Source organism: Gorilla gorilla, chromosome 3, assembly GCF_029281585.2.
Source record: "Gorilla gorilla gorilla isolate KB3781 chromosome 3, NHGRI_mGorGor1-v2.1_pri, whole genome shotgun sequence".
In the NCBI taxonomy this organism is placed as follows: domain Eukaryota; kingdom Metazoa; phylum Chordata; class Mammalia; order Primates; family Hominidae; genus Gorilla; species Gorilla gorilla.
In genome coordinates this window covers 95,024,890-95,045,779 of record NC_073227.2, presented here as the reverse complement: position 1 = coordinate 95,045,779, position 20,890 = coordinate 95,024,890, and the positions used below count along the sequence as shown (strand labels likewise).

At 39.4% G+C, this 20,890-nt stretch overlaps 1 protein-coding gene across 1 annotated transcript in view; it reads left to right on the top strand.

The window, feature by feature from the left end:
* Positions 1–6,200: 6,200 nt before the first annotated feature.
* The window catches only part of BTC (betacellulin), a 51,033-nt gene continuing 36,343 nt past the window's right edge, over positions 6,201–20,890 (top strand). Inside the window, exon 1 of the mRNA XM_004038834.5 lies at positions 6,201–6,614. Within this exon, the coding sequence (XP_004038882.1) occupies positions 6,551–6,614 (64 nt within the window). The 5' untranslated portion in view covers positions 6,201–6,550. The remainder of the gene's footprint in view (positions 6,615–20,890) is intronic.

Here is a 20,890-nt window from a genome sequence, read left to right as displayed (position 1 = left end):
CAACAAATGAGCCTTACTAAGGTAAGCTATTAACAATAGGAGAAACTACATGCAAGATGTACAGAAACTCTCTGTAATATTTTTGAATTTTTCTTTAAATCTAAATGTTTTAAACATAAAAAGATTTATTAAAAAGAAAAAAGTGGCAGAGCTAAACCTGTCTGATTCCCAAACCCAAACTCTATGTTATGAACTGAATGTTTGTATTCCCTCAAAATTTATACATTGAAGCCCTAACCCCCAGGGTGACTTGGATATAGGATTTTTAGGAGGTAATTAAGGTTAAATGATGTCATAATAATGGAGTCCCAACCTGATAGGATTGGTGGCCTCATAAGAAGAGAAAAAGCGAGATCTCCCTATCTCTCTTCATGTGAACATGATGAAAAAAGGCCATGTGAGCTCACAGTGAGAAGGTGGCCATCTGCAAGCCAGGAAAAGAGACCTCACTAGGACTGAATCACCGGATCTCATACTTCCTAGCTTCTAGAACTGTGAGAAAATAAATTTTTGTTGTTTATGCCTCCCAGTCTATGGCATTTCGTTATGATAGCTTGAGCCTTACTGCCTTTAGACCTTGATTCTAGGAGTTACTTTGAAAGTTGGACCAATCACTTGACTATGCAGACATCTATTTCCTCTCATTAAGATGAGAATAATAATACTGCCTGCCTATCTCAGCAGCTACTTTAAATTCAAATCGTTAATATATGGGAAAGTATTGTACAAATGTAGATAATTAATTCTTATTAAATTAAACAGATACTAGTTTTTCTTATCTCCCAAAAGCCTAAACATAGTAAATTTAGAGAGTAATGCTGGTTTTATTTTCTAAGGTTTAAACTTGTTTGCATTTGTGGATTATACTCCTTGGATCTCAAAACTAACTAGTTATGTGGACCATTATTAGGTGGTAACGCTGGGGACAAAATTATTAAAAGTATCTTACAGAGATTCATAGGGACAATAATAAGAACTTTCAATATACCTTAAAGACAAAGGACAGTAACTTCAGAATATTTTGTAAGCATGATATCATATTTTCTGCTAAGTCATTTCTGAAGAGTTTACATTAGTTTTAGCGTTTTAAAAATACTGTATTTATGGACAGATGGCAGGTATATATTATAGGGCTAAAGAAATATTTCCAAAAAAATTACACTATGAGAAATATAAAAGCAATTTAAATGTATCATTAAAGGAAGACATGTAGTTATCGCTGAAAAAATCTTAAATTCCAAGGATTGTTAGACTAAAGATATAACTGAATTGTTTGGGGGAATCATAAGGACCATTAAATTATTTTGAGGTTAATAACATGTATATTGATGTCACCTTAAAACAAAGGAAGGATGAGAAACGAAGATGATACAAAAGGTAGATTTCACCTTTTTTTTAACTCCTTTAACATATCATTCTGCATCTATGAAAGATTTTTCGAAGAATTATTTTAAGCTCATCCTCCCTCTCTTCTCCAGCTTTGCTGCTTCTCATTTCTTACTCTTTCCTGTCACCATTTCTCCTTACCAAGAAGTTGGGGGAAGGAGGGAAAATGACCACGTAAAGCTGTGTTAGTTTGTTGTAAACTCATTAAACATTCATTATTTGGCTGGGTGCGGTGGCTCACACCTGTAATCTCAGCACTTTGGGAGGCCAAGCTGGGTGGATCACCTGAGGTCGAGAGTTCAAGACCAGCATGGCCAACATGGGGAGACCCCGTATCTACTAAAAATACAAAACTTAGCTTGGCGTGGTGATGCATGTCTGCAATCCCAGTTACTCGGGAGGCTGAGGCAGGAGAATCGCTTGAACCCAGGAGGCAGAGTTTGCAGTGAGCCAAGATCGCGCCATTGCACTCCAGCCTGGGCAACAGGGTGAGACTCTGTCTCAAAAACAACAACAACAACAACAACAAACATTCATTTTTTGAGTTAATTTTTGAATTTATTTCTTTGCATTCTGGGAAACTAGGTAGCTCATTTATTTAAATCTTCAAATCACAGTACTTTGTTTATATTCAACACGTTTTTGTATCCTGGGTTACATGCTATCTTGGTCTCTAAAGAGAGTTGAAGGAGGAAGGAGAAATAAAAAGGATGGAGAAGGTGGTCAGAGAGGTGTAAGGGCATATGAAGAGGCAAAATTGTACCCAAATCCATGGAATTTTAGCTCAGTGTTACTTTCCCAGCAGAGCCTTGCTCTGTGCTTTTCTTTCTCTACTTCAACTATTAGTAAGAGAGAGTTAAGGATGCCTTTTCCTACTGGTTCTCTCTATGTACCATGTAAAATTTTATAATGACATAACAAGTATCAGTGGAACATGGTGGCTCATGCTTGTAATACTAGCATTTTGGGAGGCTGAGGAGGAAAGATTACTTGAAGCCAGGAGTTTGAGACTAGTCACATAGTGAGACACCCATCTCTACCAATACTACTACTACTAGTACTCCTACTCCTACTCCTACTACTATCAACTGTAATTCACTGAACAGTTTCTAATACACCAGATTTTTTCCTTGAAGATATGTATTATTGGGAATCATAAAAACTGTGCAAGTCATTACCATCACATTTTATCAATGAGGAAGCTGAGGTTCAGAGAGGTAAGTAGTTTGTGGTTCAGTCATTGGGTGACACAGATCCAAATTGAACAGACTGAACAGATTCCAAAACCAATTGTACATAATATTCCAGCTCTGTTGTCCCACCTAGAGGAGTGTCTACCTTGATGGGAGTCTGGGACCAAGTAGGAAGAGATGAAGCCGCTGTGGCAAGGACTTTAGGAAGAGATGTCTAGGGCCACATAGGTGCTTTCTCACTTAGCCTACAACTAGGGCCAGCACAAAAGCCCAGATTTTTTAAAATCAGAAGTTACTTTTTGAAGTATGTTTCAATATGGCCAAAGAAAAAGATCATCATGGTGAACTGAAACTAACAGGTATAATGTCACAGAGACAATTATTTTTGAGGTTTAATAACATATGTTAAGCTGCCATTTAAAAGAGATAGCAAGTCAGCCGGGCGTGGTTGCTCCCGCCTGTAATCCCAGCACTTTGGGAGGCCGAGGTGGATCTCCTGAGGTCAGGAGTTCGAGACCAGTCTAGCCAACATGGTGAAACCCCATCTCTACTAAAAAAAAAAAACAAAAAATTAGCTGGGTGTGGTGGCAGGTGCCTGCAATCCCCAGCTACTTGGGAGGCTGAGACAGGAGAATTGCTTGAACCTGGAGGCAGAGGTTGCAGTGAGCAGAGATCATGCCATTGCACTCCAGCGTGGGGGACAAGAGCAAGATTTTGTCTCAAAAAATAAAAATAAAAATAAAAATAAAAATAAAAATAAAAATAAAAGAGATACAAATCAAGCACATTGGGAAATACATATAAAAAGTGGATCCCCTAGACTGAAGAGGAAGATACAAGAAAGTAGGCAGGAAAAAAAATAACTACCTCCCTCAGAACAACTAGATTATAAAATACAATTACCTGAATACAACTTTTGAGCAGTGATTTTTCATTGATACATTCTTAGAAACCAATTCAGTAGTTTTAAATAAAATATTTGAAAGTTCTCTCTATGTAACTGTACCACTGATAATCTACAATGCATGATGCTTATCATTACTATAAAAATTACAATTTTAAAAATGCCTTTCATCATTTTCATTCGCCCACTCTTATTAAATTAAATAAAGTTAATGGTCATTTGGAAATTTTCCTATACTACTGAATGCCTTAAAGCCTTCATTTGGAGAATACATGTTGGCCTAGAAGGAATGCATTCCAAAATTTTCCTTTCCATCATGGCGTGTGTCTGTTTATGTATTGTGCCCTATATGTAACTACAAGTTTATTTTGTCCTGTCCAGAAGACGGGGAGGACGGTCCCAGCTCCAGGCTGTTCTGTGTGGGAAGAGAAAAAGGCTGATGCTTTAAGGCCCTCCAAAGGAATCTATTTAAGCCTCATACCAGATTTGGGAGGACTGGTTATACCTGCCTAAATCTGGCACAGGAAGAACAGCACTCAAGCAATTCCTACCTTGGGGTTAACTAGGAATACAAGTTTCACCTTGTGACTCTGGTGTAACTTTGGTTTATTTTTCTCTTAGTAACAGCTCAGCTTGCAAACGAAAGCACTGAGACGCAACTCAGTTACATGATTGAGGACTCAGGAAAATCAATTCTTACCTTCCACTCTTCCAAATGTAATGATTGTATTCCAGCTTTACCATGCCCCATAAGCAAATGACTTGAGAGAGAGTGGTGGTTGGGGGCAGGGGGAGAAAAAGAAGAAGGAGAAGGAGAGGGAAGAAGAGGAGGAAGAACAGAGAGAAAGAAAGTGAGGGAAAAAAAGAAACAAACAAACAAACAAAGACAGGAAAAGTCTCTTAACCTTGAAGAGATTGGATATCCAGTGTCAGAAAATTTGGATTTTCTTGGGAGTACTTATTTTATTTATGGTGGTAAATAAAGCCCTCAAGGAAGGTTATTAATTTATCTGTCCTATTTAGTATATTAAATTATACTACTTCATATTCTAGTGGCCTGAAAAAGTTAATTTACCACTTGAATTGCATAAATGATGAATACTTACACCAAGTCCTGGAATTTTCCAATGCTCAACAAACATTTAGTACTTTTTGTTTAGGTCTCGCTTTTTTTTTTTTTTATTAGTATCTACGAAAAAGGAAAACAAAATTGTAGCATTCTGTTGGGGCTAATAGGACAGCTGTTGGCTAGGCTAAATGCCATCTTGGAGTAAGAGATACTTTAACTTAGGGCACTGGTGCTGAGAGATGGAGAGAATATCAGAAAAGAAAAACGCAGGGTGGAAGTGTTGAGAGGGAGGGAGATGATGTCAAAATCCATTGGCTTCCAGTGTTTCTGCTCTTTTTAGCTGGGGTGCAGTAACCTTCCATCTTACAACTTTGGGTTTCTTTAAACTTCATGCCTGCCCTCTCTACCAATGTTTTATGAGCTGTCATTTGGGACTAGAATGGGATTCTGAAAATTAAGAGCTGATTTTTATTCCACCGGATATATCAGTTGCCTGGGGCAGTAAAATAATTTAGTTTTGAAATGAAATGTTATTCGTGGGAGAAAAGTGCACAACAATTTATTTAATTTAAACGATAGGATGAGGAGGAAGAGGCAGACACCCAAACTACATTTCATATGTAAAATAAGGCTTACATGACTTTTGGATGCTATAGAAATAAAATTTCTGTACTGAGGGGCATAATTATCCACATAAATCTTATATGAGGAACACAGACCAGTACAAAAGCAGCTGTACCTTTTGGTTATCTTGGAGGCAATATATAACCACATAAGGTAAAATTGGATGCTGCTTGCTTTCTCTAAAAGCTGTGAGGATGTCTTTCTGTTCCAGAAATTGCTTAATGCAAGTAAATGAAAATATACTGAATACATGAGTAAATTCATAAACAGAAATACAAATGAAATTTCTAAAGTAGGTCCTGGTGAGCCCCAATTTTACGAATTATTAGAAGACAATGCACCCAGAAACTAAGACACTAGCTTGAAGACTTTTTCATTTCTTTTCTTTTCTTTTCTTTCTTTTCTTTTCTTTCTTTCTTTCTTTCTTTCTTTCTTTCTTTCTTTCTTTCTTTTTTTTTTTTTTTGTTGCTGATGTTGTTGTTGTCGTTGTTTTGAAACAGTGTCTCACTCTTGCGCCTTGGCTGGAGTGAAGTGGCTCGATCTAGGCTCATTGAAGGCTCCATCTCCCAAGCTTAAGCGATCCTCCCCGCCTCAGCCTCAGGGAATGGATGGGACTGCAGGTGCACACCACCATACCCCGCTATTAATTTACTTTTGTATTTTTTGTAGAGACGAGGTTTCGCTATGGCTTCAAGACTTTAAAAGGCAACAATGACTCTTTTGAAATTGCCTGCATTATCAAATGCCTGACAACCACAATGAATGGTGAGTCTGGTTTCTCCATGACACTAGCAATCCTCTGAAATAAAGGAAGTTAGAATTCCAGAACACGTTTGGGTCTCTGACTCTTCCTCGGTGGCTTCCAGGAGTTTAGGTCAGCCTGCAGGCCCGACGGGAACCTCCGACACCCCTCCACGCGGATTCTTTACATCTCCCTCCCTACCTTGTTTACGCCCTAGGGGGGAGGGAAATGAACAGTCAGTCAGGTGAGACCCAGCAGGGGGAGTGGTGAGCTGGTCCGAGGGCAGCCCGAATATGTCCCTGGGTGTGGGTATGGGTGTGGGGCAATTTGGGTGGGAGCAGCGTGGAGGCTCCCAGGACCAAGTCCTGCGCCTCTTTGGCGGGGTGTGTGCAGGAGGAGCGGGGATAAATAGGAGGCTCCCTCCTCCCGGCGACATTCACAGAGCCGGCCGGCCTCCCGCCCTGGGTGTTTCCCTGCCTTGTAGCCAGGGTGCCAGCCTGGGAAGTAGTTTCGTTTCCTTCTGGCTCCGGGATTAGTTTCCAGGCACCCTCTCAGGCGCCCGAGGCCCGGGAAGGGGGCGAAGAAGGAGGGAGACTTGTCTAGGGGCTGCCCGGCCCGGCAGAGCGGGGTTGATGGACCGGGCCGCCCGGGGCAGCGGCGCCAGCTCCCTGCCACTGCTCCTGGCCCTTGCCCTGGGTAAGTGGCCGTGCTGGGCACTGGAAACCAGGAGGAAAGTCTGGGGCTGGAGTCGCGGGGAGGGCGAACCCTGGACCGAGCTGGCATCTGGACAAGAGGGCGCGCTGGGGCTGGCAGGCGCGGGTTGGAGAACTTTGAAGGCTGGGAGAGCGCGAGGTTAAAGATCTGGCAATTGGGCACCTGGGGCTGCACCTGCTGGAGGCAGTCCCTAGACGCGTGAGAAGGCCCGAGGGCGGAAGCGATTCCGAGGTCCTCGCTGCCAGTGCTGCGAGCAGGCCGCCAGCTGCTGCCTTGTGCGCACAGCAGAGGGCCTGGCGGCGCCGGCGGGCTGTCCACCGGGGTGAGGCGCTGTGCTCGCGAGTGAGGGGCGGGGGCGGGGGGGGGGGGGGGGGGGAGCGGGGGCGAGCAGGGAAACCCACTAAAGAAGCTCACGTGGGAGTATAGACCAAGAAGCATATCCTGCAGGAGGCAGAAGAACGGGAACTCTTTGACTGAAGGTGTGATCACCTGGCGTTAGGGAAGAGTGCCAGCGGGAGGAGGAGTAGCAGGATGCCTAGAGCCCTCCAGAGGGTCTCTCCTGCCTCCTTAGGAGTCAGAACTCACAAAGCAGAGCTGGAACTTCAGATGCGGCTGGAAGCAGGCCTCCCCTTCCCCTCCACCGAGGGAAGGTAGTGAGAAGGCTTCTAGGTAGGAAAAAATCCCAACTCTTCAAAGCATGCTCTCTGCATCATGGTCATTTTGCGGGGCAGAGAAGGGAAGGGAAACCAGTAACATTTTCTAATCTTAGCTGGGCCGTAGACACATCTGGGTTTGGAGCATTTATGTGGTAGGAGGAGATTCTCCACAGCTGAAGTGTCACCACGATATCACTCCTACCTTCAAGCCTGGGAAGGGGACACCACAAATGAAAAAGAATGGGAATTCCTCTTGTTGAGGAAAAAGAGGGGGAGCCTAAATGAAAACTTTCATTTGACTGTGTCCTTGGAGTAAGAGAGGTGGCTAAAAAGGTACAGTGAACTTGCTTGGAGGTGGATCAGACTTAGGACCAAGGTTAGAGAAAATAAACTTATTTAACAAACCCTGAAGAGGAAGGAGTCAGTAACAATTTAGTGGTAGAGTGAATGTGTACATTCATGAAGAAGAGCAATGGGGCTGAGACTTAACCCTAGAAATAGTACTGATGCTTTTGCCAGCATTGCTTGCAAGTAGCTCACATTCTCTTCCTCCACCGTGTCTAAACTATCCAACAGTCAAAGTATTCCCTGAGAATCTGTCGTAGTCAGCAAGGTGCTGAGGTATGTAGCAATGGAGGTGGGGAAAGGGCTCATGAGATTCCTAAAATAAAACATGATTCCTGCCCTAGAACTTGCACTGAATTTGGAAATGCAAGCCCAGCAGGGTAACCTGTGAAAAAATTCATGGAATCAGAAAAGGGAGAAAGAGCTCAACAGCGGGGGCTGGAATAGTGGGGAAAGGCTGAATGGAGGACACGAATGCGTGCCTTGAGGCTTGGGTAGAGTTTGCAATAGTAGAGAGGAAAGAGGGAACAGAGACAAGGGAAAAAGCAATTAGTAAAGGTTTGGCGATGTGAATGAGCATGCTTTACTGGAAAGAGTAGAATTTCTGAGAGGCAGACAGATTATGAAGAACTGAAAAAGCCAGATTAGAATATTTGGAAAAGAATCAATAAGCTATTAAACACACACCATCACAGGGCTTGACTGGGAGTGATATGATGCAAACAATGGTTTAAAGGTGACAAATCTGTCAGTGAGGTGCAGTATAGGAAGGGGGGGCACCTGTGGGCCAGAGGACCTGATTGTCTCATAGGTATAATCTGGGCATGAGCTACTTGGGGCCTAAATGAGGGTGATGTTTTAGCAGAAGTGTCATAGTAGAAATGACTATTGAAAGTCGATGGACATTTTTTCCCCTTTACTATCACAAAACTTGTCAAAAGACAGAAATGAAAATCAAAAAGCAAAACTCGAATCCAGTGCTATTGTACACTCAGGGTAACCTAAATGTACAACCGCCCTGTTAAATGATTGGCTTGGGAAATTGAATTTGGTCTCTAGATCCCCTTAAAGCTCTATTTCTTGCAAAATGCTAAAGAACGTAATTTGTTGGCATTGCTGTTTCCATTCAGTGGTCCTATTTCTGTCATACACACTTTACTTTTAAGTCCCCTTCCTAAATTATGTCACATGTTGTTCTATTTACTTTTTGAAAAGAATGTGAGCAATAAGATGCATGAGGCACTAGTGTGTGTGTGTGTGTGTGTGTGTGTGTGTGTGTGTGTGTGTGTGTGAGAGATGGTGGAAATGCGATGAGAGTGGGCATTGAGCAGACATGAGCCCTGGTTCCAGCTCTGCCATTTCACGACTCCGAGATGTCTGTAAGTTACAACTTTCTGGGCATTGTTTTTCTAATTTGTAAAATGAAGAGGTTTCATTAGATGGTGATGCCCTTTCCATGTCACATTCTTTTCAAAAAGTAAACAAAATAACATGTGATTTAAATTAGAAATGGCTTATGTCTATTATAAATGTAGATGCTCCTTAAATACATCTGGCATTTAGTAGATGGATCTTTACCGGATAATTTCCATTCTAACATATGCAAATTAGGTACTACTTTCTTTGAGAAATTTTATAAAGACAGAAGTGGGGTTGGAGATATAAAAAGAAGGTATACCATAAGCAGATTATATGGTACAAATACATTTAATATAAATATAAATTACATGTTTATGTGTTATCGATATTCTTTATATGCATTAATTTGGTTTAATTTTCTAAAACTGTTTAAAGGCATTTGCTAAGTCAGTAGAAATCCTGAGCCATTTAATCTTACTTTCACAAAAAATGAGATTTTCCAAAATGGGCTTGTATTTCTCTACTGTATTTTCTTTTTCTTTTCTTTTTTTGAGACAGAGTCTCACTCTTTCGCTCAGGCTCAGTTACAGTGGCATGATCTCAGCTCACTACAACCTCCGCCTCCAGGGCTCAAGTGACTCTCCTGTTTCAGCCTCTCAAGTAGCTGGGACAACAGGCACTCGCCACCACGCCCGGCTAATTTTTGTATTTTTTGAAGAGACGGGGTTTTGGCATGTTGGCCAGGCTGGTCTTAAACTCCTGGTCTCAAGAGATCGTAGCAGATAAATATTTGTTGCTGAATTAGGTAGGGAGAGATAGGACATTCAAGTGCAGAATGTCCTGTCTAGGGAGAGATAGGACACTCCAGTGCAGAGACGTTGCATTGCATATAACAGGAAAAACCAATACTGGAAACCATTTCTTTTGACTTATTTAAAAAGCATGTAAGCTCATCCTAGCTGTCTCCTACACCTTTGCTTTCCCTACTGCCTACCCATACATCTGTGCCATCCCTGGCTCTGGCTATTCTCTGACAGATTCTTGGACTCCTGGCTCTTCCTTGCTTCCAGGAAACCCTGCTTCTCCTAGCTCAGGGCCAGGCTAGCCTGACTAATAATGTTCAGTTGGTATTGGTCAGACCAGGTGCTTTATTTTGGACTGTGTCTTGCCTGTGTCACTCAGTGTCTATTCTGATTCTATTCTAGTCTGACTCTATCCTTGAATTTGTGGGTGACTCCTGTATATTCTCTAGTCTGCTTAGTGCACCAACACCTAGGGGATGCTCCTTTGGGTAGATGGAGAAGGGATGACATTGCTTCATAGTCTCCCTGATAGAACCCACATGGCAGTTACTGAAAATGGGTAAAAAGAGCATATCTTGAGGCAGGGTCATGTAGTGGTCAAGCCTGTAGACTCTGAACCAGACCTCTGGGGCATGGCCCCCTGGTGCTGTGACTTGCTAGCTCTGAAACTTCGGGCAAGTCTCTTAAAACGCCTTGGCCCAGTTTACTCACCTGTAAAAGCTAATAATAATAGGACCAATGCAATTATGTGAATTAAATGCAATACTATGTAAAGCCACTTAAAATGTGCCCCAAACATAGAATAAGCATGAGTTATTATAATAGACAGTAGGAAAGCACAGGACAAATCATTCATTGTTATCAATACCTCTTAAAATTTTTTGACATTTTGATTCTGGATACTTCCCGAATGTCATCAGGCTTTACTAATTAATGGGAAGACTTTCTGTTGCCTTCATTTCTCAAATTCCTGCTCCCGCTAGTTATGAAATAGGTAATAGATAAAAATCCTCAAAAAAGTTTTATTTTGACTGGGTTTGTCAAAAACGAACAAATGTAAAAAGTAAAGCTGCAAAAGTAAAATGCATATCTACTTTTGAAAAAATAAATGCCTCTACAGATTCTTCTTCCTCTGCCAATTTTGATCCTAATTTTATGCAATGAAGAGCTTTACTGCACTTGCCTAGCATTGATATCAGACACAAAAGTTAGACTGCACTAGCAGAGTAAAATAAAATATTTAGAAGGTAATTTTAATATTTTATGAAATCTCATGAAAATCGAGTTGTCAGATTTATTTGAATTATATAAATAATTGCCTTAATTAAAAATAAATAAAACTGTCATTTTAGAAGAATGGATGATGATGCAATGTCAAAAGTTGTTTCTCTATATAAGAAAAACACATTAATTTAGGAAAGTTTTCTTAGGACAAAATAATTTTTTCAGATGCTCAAGAACAGATAGCCATGCATAAATATTTTTATTCTATAATGGTTGCCTTGTAACATTGAGAAAGTTGCTTAAACTCCTTTTGTGTAATTTTCTCACCTATAGAATGTTAATAAAGGTAACTATCATTTAGAGACACAGAATTATTTCGAGGATAAAATGAGAAAATGCAGAAAAAGATTTTAGAAGAATAATTGGCAGGTAATATTCAATGTATTATTACTATTTTAACTTTGTGAATATTCAGATAACTTTTCAATTATTTCATAGGTATTTGTCTAAAAAGAACTAGAATCAGTGTTTATTAAGCCAATTGGAGTGTTAGAGTTTGTACTTTGATCAAAGGAAACTGCCATAATAGTCACCACTATTATGGAGGCAAGCAAAAGAAAATAGGGCAGGAATTTGCCCACCATGGCCATGCTTTCAAAAGTGCTTTGAATTGTTTCCTTAGAATGTAAGCTCCACGATGGCAGGGATTGTTTACAGCTATAGCCCAGTTCCTATGTATAGTAGGTGCTCAATAAATACTTGTTGAATGAATGAATGTCAGTGGGGATAGTCCAGGAAGTCCTTCCAGGTCAGTAGCTTCTCAGAGTGTATCACAAAGATCTTGATGTGAACTTTTGTGTTTCCTCACATACACACTCACATCCACTCCCTCTCTCCCGACACACACTTTCCTAGCTTTGATAATCAAAATGTAAGAATCGCTTTCTCCCAGAACTCAGTATCCTATTTTTAATGTCTTCAGATTTGCTAACGATGACTTACTTTTGATACACAGCTCCTTGCTAAGATGGCAGCTGACTCTGGTTTTGCCAAATACGCAGACCAGGTATGAGTTTTGTTCATGAAAGTTGGTTGCTGACTATCGCAATTAGCAAAACATTAACATATCCAAATGCATAACTCTTTTGCTCATGGCACGGTGCTTGGCAGGTTGGTGAAAAGTACTATCATTATTTCTAAACATGTGATAGTGAGGAAGGCAGACCTAAAAATTTTTACCATGTTAAATTTTACCATTTTAAAGTATGTCTAATACTGTGTACATTGTGTCTAAAACTGTATTAAACATTAATGAGAAAAGTCTAATTGTAGGCCATTGTCTTTCTAGAAAGACTTACATAGAATAGAAATGTTCATTCCAAATGAAACATTGTATAATAGTTCAATCCTTAAGGAAGTTTAAATTACATAGCACAGATTAAATATGATCTCAGAAAAGGATAATTTATTACAGGCTGGACTGATTAGGGGAAAATTCACTAATAGTGACAATTCTTCCTTGGTAGTGGTGAAGGAAAAAATGGGAGAAGAATTAAAAGGTGGACAAATTAATAGCTACCATTTTTTTTGTGTAGCACTAAGACTCAAATATCTCAAACAAAAAGTTAATTTTGTGCAGTTTTAAAGGAAATATTGTCTGGATAAGAACATGATTTACAAAATGAGGGCATTAGTCGGAATCCTGAATTCTTGATACAGTTCTATCTCTGCAGGATATCCTAGGAATTGGAGGCAGGGGATTTTGTAATTTAGACAAATTCATGCTTTTTGTTACAAGATAGACTTAAAATATTACATGGTCTCCTATCTGGGGAATTTGTTAAAATACTCTGGAGATATCTAGACTTCCTTTTACCTTATTCCCTACAGCTGGGGGACAAGCTGGCCCCACCTTTTATGTAAGGTCCAGATGAGTGGTTTGCTGGTCTGCTTCATGTTTCTTTTTCCCTGTTCCCTAATCATGTATTGCTAGGCTTTCTTAGGTTGGAGATGGCTCGTAATCAGGAGGTCCTCCAGGTCCATCTTAGAGTAGCAACAGCACCTGGGAAAAAAAAGACTTTACAGATGTGGGAACTAACACTGTGAAAGATTAAGTAGTTTCCCTAAAACATAGTATATGCCTAGAACTCAAATTCTGATCTTTTTGACTCCGTATGTGCTGTCAACCCTACCCTATCCTGCTTTTATTCTTATTGATCTTAGGCTGTGCCAGACCCCAGCTGATACTGGATCTGCAAAGAATCACACATAAGTTGGTCAAGAATGCTCACAAGTCAAATTTAAGAGGAAAGCAATTGGATTAAAATTCATATGTTTTATATTGCTCAAGATGGCTAGCCTTTCCAGACATATTTATATATTCAAAAAATCTTAGTATTTCATCTGTATATCTGATTGTTATAATTTAAAGAAACAATGAAAGACCTTTTTAGATGGTTGGAGGGAGATGCAATATTTAATCTTAATTCACATCAATTAAACAAGGTCAAATAACCATGAAATGCTTTCATTTATTCTCTACATTTTCTTTCCTGAGGATATGTGGTATGTTACTTACCTGACTCATAGACTAGAGGTATTAATTACAAAATGGGGATGGGAAGTTTAACAGTATTCATATTCAGCCTCCTTGTTTTAAAGTGATGAGCTAGTTGCATAACAGGATGAACTACTAATATAACATTTTCCTCTTTGCAAGATTGTGGATTTATTCACTTGTTTAACTTTATTTAGTTTTGAAGAGTTGCATAAGGAGTGCCTGACACATAGTAGGACCTCAAAATACATTAATTAAATGAATGAATGAATGTAAGTGGCTATTGGTGGAAGATGCCCGGCCAGTAAAATGACAACAGGTTAAGTAAAAACAAAAAAAAATTGTATTTCTTGTTGGCAAAACACTGAGCCCAGATTCAGAGATGTGGTAGAAGGACAGGTTTCTCCATCCCTTGTTATATGGGACTTGCTGCTGGCAGTGCTAGAGATTCTTTCACAAAAGGCTTTTCTTTTTCCCATAGCATTTCTTCTTTCTCATGTTTTGTATTGAGGATTCAGACTGCTACATGTTTGGTTCAGGGCAGATTTTACTGGTCAAAATGTAAACTTTTAAAATAAGTGTCTAAGTTGGGGAGGGAAGGGCAATGGACTCAGGACACTCTCCAGTGGTTTATTTAAAAATACCCTTGAATTCTGTGAGATGTCAGATGATTTTCTCTCTTGTGTGATTAGAATTGTTTTCAACAGAAATGGTTTTCATTAATGGCGAGTAATCAAATTGTTTTATTCATGGGTTTATGTTTAGTATTAAAAAGAAAAACAAACTTTTGACGGCTGCTATAGAAATGGAGATAGCTTTGCTTTGGAGGCTGACTGCAGCCTGAGTTGTTAGTGTTGAGAATCTCTAACTTATTTAGTATTACATATAACGATTTCATAACAATCAATTGTCTGAACTCTTTAGTGGTTAAATTTAAGCACATTACACACAGATCTTTGTTCTCTACTCTTTGGAGTGAGCTGCATGGTCCAGGCCATCCTAGAATAGGTGAGAACCACTTCCCTCTGTCTTCTGGTGCAGAAAGCCTGTAGCACCACCAGGAAATTGTCATCAGAGCTGAATTAAGCACTTTCAGGACACTTACACTTGATTTGTTCACGATCACCTTCCTACTGAAATGCCATCTGAGTTTCTGACACTCGACTGGTCTCATCTCTTAGGGTGACAGACACAGGATGTTACTACGTATTCAGGTATCTCCTTGACGTTCTCTATAGAATATCAACATAGTTACTTACATTTTGGGGAAGCTTTATAATTGTAAAAGTATTTTAATACCCATTATCTCATTTGATCTTCACAATAAAAATAATAGCAGAACAGTTGTGTAATATGTGCCAGGCACTGTTCTAAGAGCATAATAATTCATTTCATCCACATAACATTCATCTAACATAGGAGCTAGGTTGATATCATTATTATTCCCATTTATAGAGTAGGATATGAAACACAAAGGAATTAAGCAACTTGCCCAAGGTTCTGGCTTTAGGAGAACTATATGTGTGAGGTGATAGTTTTTCCTTAGTCCTGATAAATTTACCACAGTGATATGAGATGATAACATTAGAGGAAGCTGAAAGTGGGTAGAGGGTGTGTGAGAATTCCCTGCACTTTGCAACTTTTCTGTAAATATAAAATTGTTCCAAAATAAAAAGTTTATTACAAAAAAAGACACTGCAGGAAATTCCGATTACTAGCCAGTTTGGCTATTTGCCTGCTTAGAATGTAGGGCTTGACACATCAAAAATCTAGAAAGATCTCAAGTTAACAACCTAACATTACAACTAGAAGAACTAGAGAACCAAGAGCAAAGAAACCCCAAAGCTAGCAGAAGACAAAAAAGTACCCAAGATCAGAGCTGAGCTGAAGGAGACAGAGACATGCAAAAACCTTCAAGAAATCAATAAATCCATGAACTGGTGTTTTGAAAAAATTAATAAAATAGACAGCTAGCTAGACTAATAAAGAAGAAAAGAGAGAAGAATCAAATAAACACAATCAGAAATGATAAGGGGGATATCACCACTGACCCACAGAAATACAACCAAACATCAGAGAATACTATAAACACCTCTATTAACATAAACTAGGAAATCTAAGATAAATGGATAAATTCATGGACACATACACCTTCCCAAGACTAACTCAGGAAGAAATTGAATCCCTGAACAGACCAATAATGAGTTCTGAAATTGAACCAGTAATCAATAGCCTACCAACCAAAAAAAGCCCAGGACCTGACAGATTCATGGCTGAATTCTACCAGAGGTACAAAGACTTGGTACCATTTCAACTGAAACTATTCCAGAAAATTAAAAAGGAGGGATTACTTCCTAACTCATTCTATGAGGCCAGCATCATCCTGATACCAAAACCTGGCAGAGATACAAAAACCAAAAAAGAAAACTTCAGGCCAATATCCTTGATGAACATCGATGCAAAAATCAACAAAAGACTGGCAAACCAAATCCAGCAGCATATCAAAAAGCTTATCCACCACGACCAAGTTGGCTTCATCTCTGGGATGCAAGGTTTGTTCAACATATGCAAATCAATAAATGTGATTCATCATATAAACAGAACTAAAGACAAAAACCACATGATTATCTCAATAGATGCAGAAAAGGCCTTTGATAAAATTCAACATCCCTTCGTGTTAAAAACTCTCAATAAACTAGGTATTGAAAGAACATACGTCAAAACAGTAAGAGCCATATATGACAAACCCACAGCCGGTATCATACTGAATGGGCAAAAGCTGCAAGCATTCCCCTGAAAAAGCAGCAAAAGACAAGGATGCCATCTCTCACCACTCCTACTCAACACAGTATTGAATGTTCTGGCCAGGAAAGAGAAAGAAATAAAGAGTATGTAAGTAGGAAGGGAGGAAGTTGAATTATCTATGTTTGCAGATGACAGGATCCTATATGTAGAAAACCCCATTTCTCAGCCCAAAAGCTTATTAAGCTGATAAGCAACTTCAGCAGGCTCAGGTTACAAAATCAATGGGCAAAAATCACTAGCATTCTTTTTTCTTTTTTTTTTTTTTTCAAGAGAATCTCTCTCTGTCAACCAGCCTGGAGTGCAGTGGCACTATCTCAGCTCACTGCAACCTCCGCCTCCCAGGTTCAAGCAATTCTCCTGCCTCAGCCTCCAGAGTAGCTGGGATTATAGGTGCCTGCCACCATACCCAGCTAATTTTTGTATTTTAGTAGAGACAGGGTTTCATCATGTTGGCCAGGCTCGTCTCGAACTCCTGACCTCAAGTGATCCATCTGCCTCGGCCTCCCAAAGTGCAGGGATTACAGGAGTGAGCCACCATGCCAGCCTAATCCCTAGCATTCTTATACACCAACAACAGTCAAGCCAAGAGCCAAATCAGGAATCAACTCCCATTCACAATTGCTACACAAAGAGTAAAATACCTAGAAATATAGCTAACAAGGGAAGTGAAGGACCTCTTCAGGGAGAACTGCAAACCACTGCTCAAAGAAATCAGAGAGGACACAAACAGATGGGAAAACATTCCATGCTCATGGACAGGAAGAATCAATATCATGACAATGGTCATGCTGCCCGGTGTAATTTATAGATTCAATGCTATCCCCATTAAACTACCATTGACATTCTTCACAGAATTAGAAAAAACTATTTTAAAATTCATATGGTACCAAAAAAAAAAAAAAGAGCCGAATAGCCCCAGCACATTCCTAAACAAAAAGTACAAGGCTGGAGGCATCATTCTACCCAACTTCAAACTACACTGCAGGGCTACCGTAACCAAAACAGTATGGTACTGGCACAAGAACAGACACATAGACCAATAGAAGAGAATAGGGAACTCAGAGATAAGACCACACAGATACAACCATCTGATCCTCAACAAACCTGACAAAAACAAGCAATGGGGAAAGGAATCCTTATTTAATAAACGGTGCCTAGAGAACTGGCTAGTCATATGCAGAAAATGGAAACTGGACCCCTTCTTTACACTATATACAAAAAATAACTCAAGATGGATGAAATACTTAAATGTCAAACCCAAAACTATGAAAACTCTAGAAGAAAATCTAGGCAATGACATTCAGGACATTGGCATGGACAAAGATTTCATGACAAAAACACCAAAAGCAATTGCAACAAAAGCAAAAATTGACAAGTGGTATATAATTAAACTAAAGAGCTTCTGCACAGCAATAGAAACTGTTATCAGACTGAACAGACAACCTACAGAATGGGAGTAAAATTTTGCAATCTATCAATCTGACAAAGGTCTAATATCCAGAATCTACAAGGAACTTAAGCAAATTTACAAGAAGAAAACAAACCACCCCATTAAAAAACAGGCAAAGGACACGAACAGGCACTTCTCAAAAGACATACACGTGGCCAAGAAACACATGAAAAAGAGCTCAACATCACTGATCATTAGAGAAATGAAAATCAAAACCACAATGAGATACCATTTTCACACTAGTCAGATTGGCTATTATTAAGAAGTCAAAAAACTACAGATGCTGGTGGAGTTGCAGAGAAAAGGGAATGCTTTTACAGTGTTGGTGGGGGTGTAAACTGGTTTAACCATTGTGGAAGACAGTGTGGCTATCCCTCAAAGACCTAGAGGCAGAACTACCATTTAACCCAGTAATCCCATTACTGGGTATATACCAAAGGAATATAAATTATTCTACTATAAAGATACATGCATGCATATGTTCAGTGCAGCAGTATTCACAATAGCAAAGATATGGAATCAGCCTAAATGCCCATCAATGATAGACTGGATAAATAAAATGTGGTACATATACACCATGGAATACTATGCAGCCATAAAAAGGAATGAGATCATGTCTTTGCATGGACATGAAAAAGTTGGAAGCCATTATCTTCAGCAAACTAATGCAGGAAAAGAAAACCAAACACCATTGTTCTCACTTATAAGCGGGAGCTGAATGATGTGAACACATGGACACATAGTGGGTAATAACACACACTGGGGCCTGTTGGGGGATAGGGAGAGCATCAGGAAGAATAGCTAATGGACGTTGAGCTTAATACCTAGGTGATGGGATGATGTGTGTAGCAAACCACTATGGTACATGTTTACCTGTGTAACAAACCTGCATATCCTGCACATGTACCCCTGAACTTAAAATGAAAAAAAAAAATAGGGCTGGAAATATACCTGAATCATTTCACTGATTATAATTTCAGAGTCTAGCATAGTGCCTGGCATGCAGTAAATCCTCAGTAAATGTTTGATCAAATATTGATTCCATGGATGTTTTGTGAGACTATGTGACATTACAAAAAAGAAAATGACTGAACTTTTTGGTCATGTCTGTGACTGAGACAAAGTCATAGAGATGGAAAGCAGAATGGGGGCTGGGAGGAGAGGCAAGTAGGGAGTTATTGTTTAATGGGTATAGAGTTTTAGTTTTGCAAGATGAAAAGAATTCTGGAGATGCATGGTGGTGATGGTTGCACAATGTGGATGTATTTAATGCTACCTTAAAAAAGGTTAGGATAATAAATTTTTTGTTATATGTATTTTACCATGACAAAAAGAAGTGAAAAAAAAAGACAGAGGTAGATTATTTGTGGCACACATATTTATGGTGTGGGAGTCAGAAAAAGAGCTGGCAAAGTTGAGTAAAAAGGAGAGAATAAGCCAGGAAGCCAACAATGGGGGTGGATTTTAGATGGAAGATTTGGGAAAGTCAACCATATCAAATACTCTAATGTGGATATGAAGGAGGATGAGGCTAAAAAGAGGCCACGCTTGAGTGAGCTATGAGGAAATTATTGGTGCTCTTGAAAGACAAGGGACAAGACATTGTTGGTAACTGAAGCCACACACACACACACACACACACACACACACACACACACGTGACGAGAGAATAGAAATTGGGGTTGTGGATGGAAAAGAGACAAGCTTTGGCTTATGAGAGTCAACTTCAAATATGTGAAAAGTCGCTTCAACCAAGGTTTCCCCTGTATAGTTCAGAGAACACAGCTTACATTAGTGAACTAAAATTCCAGGAAGGCAGCACTTACCTTCATTTGGAAGAAATTTTTTCCCAAATGGAGCTTTGAAAAAAGTGGAGCCAGCTGCCTTGGGATGTGGTGAGCTTCCCCTGCCTGTACACACATGTGGTCTGGATGGTACATAAATGGAGTTGTGTAAAGGTGATTCTTAAGCTGGGTAGGGAGTGGGCTATGACCATCCAGTTTTCTTATGTTCTTATGAGTACAGGATGATATTACTGCACTTTGGCAACGTTTTTGAGGTTGAAAGAATTTCAAAATAAGAAACTCTCACATTGTGCACATGTACCCTAAAAATTAAAGTATAGTAATAATAAAATTAAAAAAAAAAGAAACTCTCAGTAGACTTCCCTGGGAAGGACAGAAGACTCAGGCCACTTGGAACCTGGGAAACCAATAATGAAGAATTTTTAAAAAGACAATTGAGCTTTTCCCCCAAAATTGAATTCAGTAACTGTGTTCTCTTATGGTCCTCATCTTGGAATATAGCACCAACCCTATGCCCCAGGCTTAGTTTTTGCATTAAAGACATTGCATATTTCATATTTTACCATCTATTAAAGTAAGGATGACAGACTGGTATCTTACTATGAAGGGTAAAAATAAAGCACAACTACAATAGGTAAATGACATTGACAAAAAATTCAAATATTGTTACATCGGGAGATAGTTATTTGTAACATTGCCATCCTGTGATAGAAGATTTCTGTGAGGAAAATCCCTGCTCATTTTTAGGTAAATGACAATCATCATGTAATGGAGGGTCAGAAGAGTGATTGTAAGTTTGGTTGAGATGTGAGATGAGACTACACAAAATAGTAAACTTCACTTCCATTTGCCTTTGCAGAAACATAACAAAGAATACACACCTCATTCTTAGTGATTTCCACACAACAGTTGTCTTCGTTGTTAAATACTTAGTGAGTGGTTTTCTATGCTAGTCAGATTCTTAATTGGGAATCTGTCTTTCAGGATGTGGTGGGCAGTCATTGAGAAGCTTCAACTGGCAATATGTGTTGTGACTATTTCTTAATGAGTCTTCTTTTCATAGGCCACACAATGAAATCAATTGAATTATTTCATAGTCACACAAAACACACCAAGAAGGCCATTGTTTCTTAATCCTTTTTTGTATAATTCGTCACTCCAGCTGAACAGCTTTACTCATTGTCTCCCAAAGACACCAAACTCATTTCTATGTCATTTCCTTTGGTCCTCAGTTTCTAAGTTCTTCTGTGAAAC